Genomic DNA, 11,094 nt, shown 5'->3' with positions numbered 1-11,094 from the left:
TGTTCTTTTACTCTACCCTTTGCATAAATATCATCGTCCCCACTTTACAGAGGAAGCTGACGCTCAGGGGCAAGGAGGTGACTTGTTCCAGATGACATATTCCTAAGGGATGGAGCCAAGGCCTGCACCCAGGTCTGTTTGTAGACAGAGGCAGATGGGGAGGAAGTCGGGAAATGGAAGAAAGGATGACAAGTGGTGGGAGACGCCCTGCGAGGCCACATGCCCCCAAGGCCCACCTACCCTAAAGAGGTAGAAGCCAATGGCCAGGTGAGGCTTCCAGTTGCGGTGCCTGTGCCTGGGCTTCTGCAGCAGGGACACCAGCACACTGCAGGACATCGGGAACCTCCTGCCCTCCTGAAGGCTCCAGACAGACAGCAGGAACTGCGGGTTCTTCCAGAATGTGTCTGCAGTAGAACACAGAGAGGTGGGTCAGGCCTCCCCACGCCCCTAGCATCTGGCTCCCACAGACCCAGGACGCCTCCCCTGGGCTTGCCACCCAGAGGTCCATGTGGACAGAGTCGGGTTCTCAGCCTCCCCTCTATCCACCCTCCCACTCCACCTCCTCACCCCGTGTTCTGCCATAGACATGCAGACCGGAGTATTCTTGCTGCTGTAGCCCCTTCACCCAGCTCACTCACTGCCCGATGAAGTGACTGCATTCATGAATGGAGGAGAACATGTCCATGACCTCAGGGAGGTTTGCATTTTAACACGGACCAAGCCTTAGCTGAAGGGCAGCTTGAGCCTTGGGGCGGACCTCTCTGGCAGGAGGGGGGAGCCGGAGCAAAGGGCGCCTGGCCGGCTGAGACCGTACCCCATGGGTCTTTCCTTCCAAAGAGATGGCTCAGCACCTCCATTGTGGAGAAAAGGACACAGTCACCAAACCTCTCCACTTGGAGAGTTCAGACACATTTGCCCCCTGTAACCGGTGAGCTAGGAATCCTTGATGTTATGTCACTACCAAAACCGTAGGCAAGGAGGGGCTGATATAGATGATAAAGTTACCATTTCACTCCTGCCTTTAAAGGGTGGTTATTTCGGGGCGCCTGGGTGGCTCAGTCGGTTAAGTGTCCGACTTCGGCTCGGGTCATGATCTCACAGTTCGTGAGTTCGAGCTCTGCGTCAGGCTCTGTGTTGATAACCTGGAGCCTGCTTCAGATTCTGTATCTCCCTCTCTCTCTATTCCTCCCTCGCTCTCGCTCTCTCTCTGTCTCTCTTAAAAACAAAGATAAGAAAGAAAGAAAGAAAGAAAGAAAGAAAGAAAGGAAGGAAGGGTGGTTATTTCAGCATGGAAATGACCTTGTCCTAAAATCAAAGATTTAAGCCACCCTTTTACTGTGGCATGTGTGCCGAGGAGGACACAGCCCAGGGCCAGAGCACACAGCTCGGTCAGTGAAGTCCCTCCACGCCTCAGTCAGATGGCCCAAGCAGGGTGAGGGCCTCACCACCATCCCCAGCAGCTCTGTCCGCATCCCCACCCCTGCTGGCCAAGCTGCCACATTAGCCCCAAGGGCCGGCTCCTGTGCACGTGCTTACCTCGGGGTGACTTCATCGGGCCACCGGCCGTGATCCCCTTTTCCCATCTTCCCTCCCGCATGGTGTATGTCCACTTCTGGCCCACATCCTGACTCAGCAGGCCCGGGGTCAGTTTACAGATGACCAGAAGCATGAAATGTGTTTTAAAGTCCTTCAGTGTCATCCTGTGGAGAGGAAGAGGGAACTGCATGACATCTCCTCATCAGGACCAGAGTGGGGGCTGGAACCAAGCTGCCCCACCAGCCCCAGCCCCACACCACACCCTGCTGAGCTGGCCTTGGACACAGGAGAGCAGAGCTGGCTAGATCAGCGTGAGGGTGCATCGGGGGTGATGGACCACCCCCCTGCCCCCTACCCGTGGCTGCAAGCAGCCTCCCACAATGGGTGCCTGGTGGCAATGTTCTTGTTTCGCTGCTTGCGGTGATAAAGCTGAACTGAGGCGCTCATAACTAGCCAATTAAGATACAAATGTTTGATAATATTTGCACAAGTCAGTTCTCAATTATAAATTGATAAAATTCTTAGCCCCTACTTGCCAACTTTGTGGCTCAAAGCGTGCTAGCCGAACTGGCTGATGCTCAGTTTACTTATCTGTAAAGTGGAAATAATAGTATTTTTAGGGCTTTGGAGTTCAGTGATGACTTCCAAAGAGAGAGGGGTCGCAGTGGTCTAGAACGTGTGCAGAATGGGAGAAGGGGGCCCGTGGGAACAAGGGTGGAAGAGTAAGGGCAAAAAGCGAAGGGCAAAGGGAACAAATGGGGCTCATGTCAGACACCCAGAAACCATATTAGCTCAGGGTGTCTTGGTGGCTTTTCATAAAAAAGGGGTGAGTGGCTTTGGGGCAGGTGGAAGTCATGTCATGGCACTCTGGGGGGTGCAAGTGAGATGGCTCAGAGTTTATAAGCTCATCTTCCTTTCAGGCCAGGAAAGGCAAAACCTCAGGATTGAGTGCATTGAGACAGAGCGCAAGTCAGAGAGAAGGAGGTGGCCAGCCAGCCCTCTGCTCTGCTTTGAGGGTCCACTGAGCCCCACACCAGAGGTCACAGGTCTCACTGTAGAGACTGTGACCGTTTGCAGGGGCTGTTTGCCCGCTAGACTGCGGGCCCCTAGTGGGTCTTCTTGATCTCTACACAAGAGGTGCCTGGCATACACATGGCACCCGATAAATAGGCTGGGTACCCAAATGTAAGCTAGGGTGTTTGTCCCGAGTCCCCGAGTCAGATACCAGAATTCTCCATCATTGCTTTTCCTCAGGAGCAGAATCTTCTCCTTGGGGCTCAGTAGCTCCCACATACCTGAGCTGAAAATAGAAAAGGGATGTTTCCGAGGGGGGATGAAAGGGTTGCAGAGGACGTGGCAGAGATGCTTTAGTAAATCCTCTGCCATGTCATTATTTACCTCATCTTCATGCTGCTTTGCAGACAACCACACTTCACGTCCTGCTTTATAAAAGTAACATGTAACCTTAACTCATCCCTCACTGTGCCCCAAGCTCTGGGCCAGGCTCTCGACATACTTTCTCTCATATAAGGCTGACCACAATTTTTATTGCCGTTCTACAGATTCGGAAACAGAGGTTAAAAGAGATTAATTCACTTTCCAGAAGTCACATAGTTATGAAATGTCTGAGAGTATTTGAGCCTACATTGGTACTCTGTATTTTCAAAGCCCGTGGTTCTGAACTTCCATTGCTGACCGTGAAGGAGTTAAGGCTTCCCTGTGTCAATTCCCCACCATAAACAACTAAAAATGGGATAAAACATTGAAACAAACAAAACAAACAAAAAAAACACCTGTTCTCAGATGTTAGACAGCAGGCAGCATAGGGTTCTGACCCCGAGAAAAGGGGAACAATGTCACCTAGACCAGTGTCACCTAGACTCCACCCAAAACTAAATACCTGGAGGGTGACACAGGGAATCACATTCCGATAATAGCGATAATAGCGGAAAGCCCAGAGGTCATGACCAGTCACCAGAAGGTTGAGGCCAATCCAGATAGTCTACCTTTGACTCAGCAGGCTCAAGAGCACATTGAACCAGGAAAAGAACACTGGGTTAGACTCCAAACACCTTGCTCGAGTCATGCTGAGAGACCTCGAGGAATTCCTTCGCTAAAGCATCAACATCTTCATCTGTAAGATGGGGATAAAATGCCCTACCTTACAAGAGCATTGGTCAGAGGACTAGAGGTAATGAAAATTCAAAGTACTTGGTGGAAATATGCAAATAGGGGAGACTTCCGCACATGTGAAGTAAGTGCAATTTTTACTTCCAAATAAATAAAAAAATAAACATGGGCAGGGAAAAAAAAATATTCACAACCGCTTAGCACAGGGCTGGCAAGCTCTCAACAAACATTAGCTCAATTATTATAATGAATGAGAACACAATCTATATATCATTAAGCATCTCATGAATGTGAGAGCTTGACCTTCACAATCTGAAAGCTCCCCTGTCAGGCTGGAGCCCAAGAGAACACTTGTGAATTTGTGTGCAGGCAGCCAGCTCCTTTGCCGGCTTGCCCCGCCCCCTCCTGGCCCCTGGCAGCCGGTGTCAGGCGCTCACCTGTCACTCCAGTCCCCTTTCCATTCCACTTTGCCCCAGGGGTTCCGCAGCTTGACTAGATATTCTGGTCCGTGTCTGCAGGTCACCTGTGCAAAAGGAGTCGCAATTTAGGTGGCTGGGCTGAGTGCCAGATGCAAATGTTGCAGATATCTAGGTGGGACTTGTGCCTGCCAGATGAGACCTTGAAAGGGAAGATTAAAGGCACTGAGGGTTAAGAGAAGAGAAGAAGGCTCTGCTGCTTCTTAGCTGCTGAGACCTACGGCAAGTTCCTTAACCTCTGTGTTCCCTCATCTGTAAAGTAAAGCTAATTGTCACATCTCGCTGCAATGGGTTGAATGGTGGCATCCAAAAGTCCGGTCTACCCGAAATCTGTCAGGGTGATCCTATTTAGAAAAAGGCTCTTTGCAGATGTAATTAAATTAAGGATCTCGAGATAAAATCACCCTGAATGAGGGTGGATCCTAAATCTAGTGACAAGGGAAGGGAAGGAGAGGGGGAAAGACACAGAGGAGAAGGCCAAGTGAAGATGGGGGAAAAGATTGGGTTCTGCATTCCAAGCTAAGGAAGCCGGGAGCCACCATCAGCTGGAAGAGGTGAGAAAAAATCTGTCCCCCAGAGCCTTCAGAGGCTCTCATGACCCCTTGATTTTCAGACTGCCGGCTTCAGAACTGGGAAAAAATACATTTCTGTTGTCTGAAGCCACACAATTTGTGGTGATTCCTTATGGCAGCCCCACTTGGCTAATATACCCACACCCAGGGTTGTTGTAAGGATTGAGTTAACATTTGTAAAGCAGTTAGGACACTAGTTAGAGCAGAGTAAGTGCTAAATTTTGTTAAATATGTTAAATAAACGTGAAACAAAACATAGGCATAAACATGTAACTGCTATACTGAAAAGCTGCAAAAATAATACAGTTTCTTTATTGACCTCACCATGCCCTTCCCTACTGTTAACAGTTTGCATAAGCAGGGTGTAATTATCAACTAAAGAAATGGAACATCAATGAAATGTCAAGTCGACTACATCTCATTTGTTTAAATGGATTTTTTTTAATGTTTATTATTTATTTTTGAGACAGAGAGAGACAGAGTGCAAGTGGGGGAGGGGCAGAGAGAGAGGGAGACACAGAATCTGACACAGGCTTCAAGCTCTGAGCTGTCAGCACAGAGCCCGACACGGGGCTCGAACCCACGGACCGTGAGATCATGACCTGAGCCTAAGTCAGACGCTTAACTGACTGAGCCACCCAGGCGCCCCTGGTTAAATGGATTTTAACAGGTAAAAATACATGGTTCAAAACAAAAATTATATGAAAAGCGCTGTATTACGTAGTCTCTTGCCTACTTAGACCTCTCCATTTCCAGCCATGCTTCCTTCCAAACACTTTGAATGCTTCTGTATTCAAATATGAATATGTATTATTATTGCCTTTTTAAAAAAAATTTAATGTTTATTTTTGAGAGAGAGACAGAGCATGAGTGGGGGAGGGGCAGAGAAAGACAGAGACCCAGAATCCAAAGCCCGAGGAGAGGCTCAAACTCATGAACCACATGATCATGACCTGAGCTGAAGTCAGACACTTAACCCACTGAGCCACCCAGGTGCCCCTACTCCCCTTTCTTTCTTAAAGAAAAAGTAGCATACGATATAAATTCTCCTGTCCCTCACTTTTTCTACTCAACAGCTTTCTGGAGATTTTCTGAGGCACTGCATGAAGCACTTCTCATACTTCTGCAACAGCACAGTGACATAAAAATCTAAGTTTTGTTAAAGGACTATGAAAATAAGTGAAAAGCTCTTGGCATGCACACACACACACACACACACACACATGACTGGTGCAGATCTGGGAGGAGGAAGAAGTCAGGTTGCAGTGGAGTTCAAGAAATTTAAAACAGTTAAAGGGAATCAGGGACTTGGGGACATCAGGCCCTCCAGGGGACATCAGAGGGTGTTTAAGACTGAACCGGTGGATTCCTTACCTGCATGCTTTTCCGTGTGGCCTCCTCCACCAGGAGTGCCCTCACCAGCCACCCTTCAGGGGCCAGCTCAATGTCACCTCCTCTACGAAGTCTTTTCTGACTTCCCCCAACCCAATCAGGAGAATGTCTTCTCTCCTCCCTCTGAACCTTGAAATCCTTTTGTCTATTCTATCGGCCCCCCCAACTTTCGACTTTGCTTTCTTACCATTCTTGCATATGATGTGTCTCCATACCTGACTATAAGCTCTGTGTAGGCAGGGACCCTGTCTGATTCATCTTTCCCTCAATGGGGGAAGAAAGATGAATAGCAATGAGAAGAACCTGAGAGGCTGACGAAAAGGAACTTCTGAGAAAGAAGAAAGAATTTGGGTGGGAAGCCCCAGATATGAAGGTCATCAGTGGCAGCCCAGAGTGAAGGGGTCTCAAGGAAGGGGTGGAGTCCAGCAGGGCTGGATGGCTGATCGGCTGGGCTGCCACAGGGCAAGAGGGACCGGGATGGTGCCCCACAGGTGGCAAAGGCCAGACCCACCCCATCACTCCAGAACACAGGTGCACAGGTGCAGGGCACCCACCACCTGCTTTAGCAGGCCTGGAAAACCCATCAGACAATTTGCCTCTCTAGACTGGGCACAAATAATAACACTCACCAGAGCCTTGGTGAGAAACCTTGGGAGAGAAGGAGAGGGGCCTGAAGAGAAAGAAAGGGGCTGGTTCCACCCACCTTTCTGATTCCTGTGAGGGTATAGGCATGGCCTCCCACCAGCCCATTCTCCAGCACCCTCTCTTTCTGTGGAGACAAGAGAACTCCTGTCAGCCCACTGCTAACGGTTTATGTGGGGGTCATAGGGACCTGTGTGGTCAAAGCAAGGGCTTAAGGGGAGGGCTGGGAGAGACCCACGCTGTGTCCTCAGAGTGGTCAAAGCTCTTCGGCACTCACAGTCTCATTAGAGCCTCTAAATCAGGGTGCCATTCTGCGGCGAGCCCCATCCCATTGTACACAGGACAAACTCAGATTCAGAGCTGCTAAACCATCATGTGGGGTGGCATGGCAGTTGCTCCTGGAGGCAGGGCTGAACCCAGAGCTCCCTACTCTAGTTAGAAGTTCTTGGTTGTTATTAAATCAGGCAGTAAAGACCAGTTGTGCTAGTAAAGCGTCTTGCCCCTGGGTGATACTTAGTCACTGTCAGCACCCTTGTCTGCATGCCATCTGCATTCTACTGTGGCCTTGCCCACCCCGAGGGTTCTGCATGGCCGCTCTGGTTTGAACATCAGGACTCTAGGTGTAGGAGCTGGGTGGGAGTGTCAGGGCCCACACTGAGGTGAGGACAGAAGTTGGTGGATGAAGGGGATGGGAACAGGAGAGGACATTCTGCCAGCACACAACCCACTCGCACCCCTGAGTGTGTCTGGCAGCCAATGAGGGTTCTGCTGTAGGTGGCCCAGGTGAGGATGTCCCAGAGGTTGCCAGGGGCCTCTGCCGGCTTGATGGTCATTGTCACCCCTCCAGTGAAGTCCACAAGTGCTTCAGACACCTGTCCACGCTGCAAGTCTTCATAGGAGCCAGACAGCCTGCCCGGGGAAGGAGTAAACATGGGAGGAGAGGGGAAGGGGCATTTGTATTGTAGCCTAGGATGATCCAAGTGAGTCTAGTGAACCCCCTGTTTGGTTCTTCTCTGGGCATGCACCTATTACTCCTTCCTTCCATCCCCGGGGCAAAGGAAAATCTACACTCTGACTTCCTGTCCTTGTTAAGTAACTCCATCCATTAGGGAAAAGAGAAAATTCCTGACTGCTTGTTCAGATGGGGAAAAGTCTACATAAGAGATTCTGGATACATCACTTCTATATTCAAGGAGCCATGCCTCAGTGGCTCTTGTACCTCCTTCCTCTTGCACTCTCCCAGCATTGATGAGTTAGAAACAGAAAGACAGAGAGTGGGGAAGGGAGGGGAGGGGAGGGGAAGGGAAGGGAAGGGAAGGGAAGGGAAGGGAAGGGAAGGGAAGGGAAGGGAAGGAAAAAAATTTCTGGTGGTTGTCTTACTTAGCATAGGCCTTTTCCAGAAGAGCTCCCCAGAACACGTTTTTGTAAGTGGAAGAGACAAAGACCAGCTGGCCAGCTGTATTCACAGGAAGTCGGTCATCTATTACCACAGGAACCCACTTCCCAAAGTGCCAGAACTGGAAGGAGAAAGTGTCCACTGGTGAGTAAAGATTGCCATGGAAGGCAGTCAGCTCAGGAGGCAAAGACATGACTCTTCCAAGAACCTTCTTTCCTATGGCTTCCTCTGGGCTGGGGCACCAGGAGGATACTTACCCAGAACTGGAAAATGCCGGCATAGTTCTCAGTGAAATTCTGATTCAGGGGAACGACACGGCTCAGGATGTCCTGATGCAAAGTCAGAGCTTGCAAAGCAGCCAAGAACCAGCAGTCACCTAGGCCAGAGAGTACAGTGTCTGCATGGATGTACCACACATTCAAGCACATTCTACAAGTGTCTGCATGAATCTATTGAGGACTTATCACATGTAAGAAATGCCTAGTCCCAATTGCTATCCTCTCTGGACTTGTAGCCTAGTTTCACAGAATGGAAAGATCTACTTAGAGGAAGACAGTTAGTGAGGAGGAGGTGGAGAGGGGCATTGGCTGGAATCTCAACTTGACACCAAGAATCAAGTCAGATTCCTGGACCAGCTTTTGGCTTCCTGAATGCCACATCCTCAGGAACTTGGACCCAAACACAGCCAAACTTTTCTAAAGTCCTACCTCTGTAAGTGATTTATGTTCCCCTGAGAAAGCCTCAGCTCTCTCTGGACTCCATTTCTCTGTCTGCGAAATGGGTATCACTACATTTCCCTTCCCCAGTGGCCAAGGTTTTTTTTTCTATTCCCCTAAAAGGAAAGTTGGGATGAGAATGGGCTTACTTGGACTCTATCTGGGGTATCTAGTGACTGGTGTGCTGAAAAGGACTCATTAAAGGGATTAGAGTAGAGAGAGCACATTCTCCCAAGACAAAACTTACACCTGTCAACTGGTAATGAGGGTTATTGTTAGGCAAGTTTGGGCGTTCCCATACATCCTCAGAGGACCAGCTGTTATCATTTTCCCAGCAAGGCCACAGCACTTCAAGGTGGAGTTCAGGGTGGCCATTTTCCCCCATTGGGATCTCTCACTTCTCCTCTTCCCCACCCTTACTCTGGGCTGGGCCAGGCTCGCAGGTGCCAGGCCTATGTCTCCAGGGACTGTGCAGACTTACCTACCACTCCCTGGCACAGGTCCAGCCTTTTGGTGTCAGCAGAATAGAACTGGGGATTGCTGTGCAGCTCCTGCAGTGACAGATGGAATTATCCTTCTGACCAAGAAGTTCCTGGAGCTGCAGCGACTGTAGTTTCCCATACCCCAGGACTGGACTTGTGGGGACATAGATATAGGATACATGTGAAAGCAGGGCTGGCCCAGACAGTCTGGCATATGGATTCAGCCCACCGTACTTCTCACTCCTTCTTGCAGCCCACGTAAGCTGGAGTCCTGGAGAACTCTGTGTGGGCACTGAGATACAGGACTGGTACCCACAATGCCTTTTCTTAGAGCTTCTGTTTAAAATGGAAGTATGTCTTTTGGAAGGTGTTCTCATGTTTTCCTAGAGATCTTCACATTCTCCTCACTGTCGTCCTATGCCTTCCCACCCCACCCCCCAAAATAATGGTTTCTTTGCCTTTCTATGCTGAGACATGGGGCAAGGTGGTGATGGGAGGTGGGGAGGGGTGGTCTGTGCTTCATGGGAAGCACCAAACCCCTGGGGTTCCGCACTGGCACAGCTCTCCTGAGGTCAGGTGTATGACAGACTCTATGTCAGCAGTTTCCAAACTTTCTGGGAAAAGTAGAATCTTGGCTGCTCTCTAGATTGGGAAGCCCACTTGGGAATCTTATGCACAGAAGGGACTTGGTCTGGGGCTGCAGACTTTGATGAGAAGTCTGGACGGGCACAGAAGAGTAGAGAATTTGTAGCACACACTGACTTTACTTTGTTATAGATGTGATTGGGAAATCGTTTGTGTAAATCAAGTTTGGCGGGGGCCAGACTGCCTTTGAACACATTAAGTCGCCTTTTAAAGGAACCATCAGAGCAGTTTATAAAGTGAAGAACATTGTTGTAAAGTGATTAATAGCTTCTTAATTTACGTGTTCCATGGGCCTGACTTTGGGGTTGGGAGTGAAGATATGTGAAAGTGTGTCTTTTTGCAGATGGCCTCAGCAGAGACTCAGGGCATCCTACCATCTTAGATGAGGTCAGACAGTACTTTGGCCACAGCTGCCCAGTGTATTTCTGGGGAGGAGCTGAGAGAGAGGCACACCTCAGACCCCTCTCAGCATCACCCCTGGTTTTCTCCATCTGGAAAATAGGAATGTGGGCAGTCCCCCATTCCCCTCACATGGAAATCAATGACAGTGAGTAAGATGCTGCATCTGGAACACTCCACCATTCTTTGGTCTGGGTTGACCTGGTGTGTGTGTGTGTGTGTGTGTGTGTTGAGGGGATGCTTGCCCACAACTCCCCCCTTACCGGAGGCCTCCTCCACTGCAGGCCGGGCGGCAGCTTCCGCAATAGGGGCCCGCTGCCCACAGAGCACAGGCTGGCCGGGAAGCTGTCATCTTCAAAGAGGCGGCCTTCCATCAGGCACCTTTCCCTCAGGGCCTTGTAGTCCTGCTTGGGGAGCTGCGAGGAGCCCCCCAGTGAGTTCTTCTGCCCCATCTTCCATCTGCCTCGGAAAGACAGACACAGAGACATGGCAGAGTGTGGATACGGACCCCCTGGGTCTTCTGGGATGGTCTCTGTTGCTCCTGTAATGGAGAGCTGATGTTCAGTTTACTTGCTGCATCCAGAGAAGAGAAGGATGGAGAGAAAGTGAGATGGGCTGGGGCACCTGGGCCAGTTCTCGTCCTAGAGAGTGAGGGTCCTTGAGCGCTTGCTCCAGTGCTGGGGCTCGAGTTGGGGGTCCAGGCTCCAC

General features: G+C 50.1%; 1 protein-coding gene across 1 annotated transcript in view; it reads right to left on the bottom strand.

Moving 5' to 3' along the window:
- The window catches only part of CAPN14 (calpain 14), a 24,751-nt gene extending 13,877 nt beyond the window's left edge, over nucleotides 1-10,874 (bottom strand). Inside the window, exons 1-10 of the mRNA XM_049652720.1 lie at nucleotides 10,650-10,874; nucleotides 9,342-9,411; nucleotides 8,402-8,520; nucleotides 8,129-8,265; nucleotides 7,483-7,657; nucleotides 6,810-6,875; nucleotides 4,104-4,189; nucleotides 2,762-2,836; nucleotides 1,537-1,700; nucleotides 127-404 (exon numbers count right to left, since the gene is read on the bottom strand). Of these exons, the coding sequence (XP_049508677.1) occupies nucleotides 127-404; nucleotides 1,537-1,700; nucleotides 2,762-2,836; nucleotides 4,104-4,189; nucleotides 6,810-6,875; nucleotides 7,483-7,657; nucleotides 8,129-8,265; nucleotides 8,402-8,520; nucleotides 9,342-9,411; nucleotides 10,650-10,874 (1,395 nt within the window). The remainder of the gene's footprint in view (nucleotides 1-126; nucleotides 405-1,536; nucleotides 1,701-2,761; nucleotides 2,837-4,103; nucleotides 4,190-6,809; nucleotides 6,876-7,482; nucleotides 7,658-8,128; nucleotides 8,266-8,401; nucleotides 8,521-9,341; nucleotides 9,412-10,649) is intronic.
- Nucleotides 10,875-11,094: the final 220 nt, after the last annotated feature.

This window comes from Panthera uncia (genome assembly GCF_023721935.1).
Source record: "Panthera uncia isolate 11264 chromosome A3 unlocalized genomic scaffold, Puncia_PCG_1.0 HiC_scaffold_12, whole genome shotgun sequence".
Lineage (NCBI taxonomy): Eukaryota > Metazoa > Chordata > Mammalia > Carnivora > Felidae > Panthera > Panthera uncia.
The sequence above is the reverse complement of the archived record's forward strand: the minus strand, read 5'-3'. Positions and strand labels throughout refer to the sequence as shown.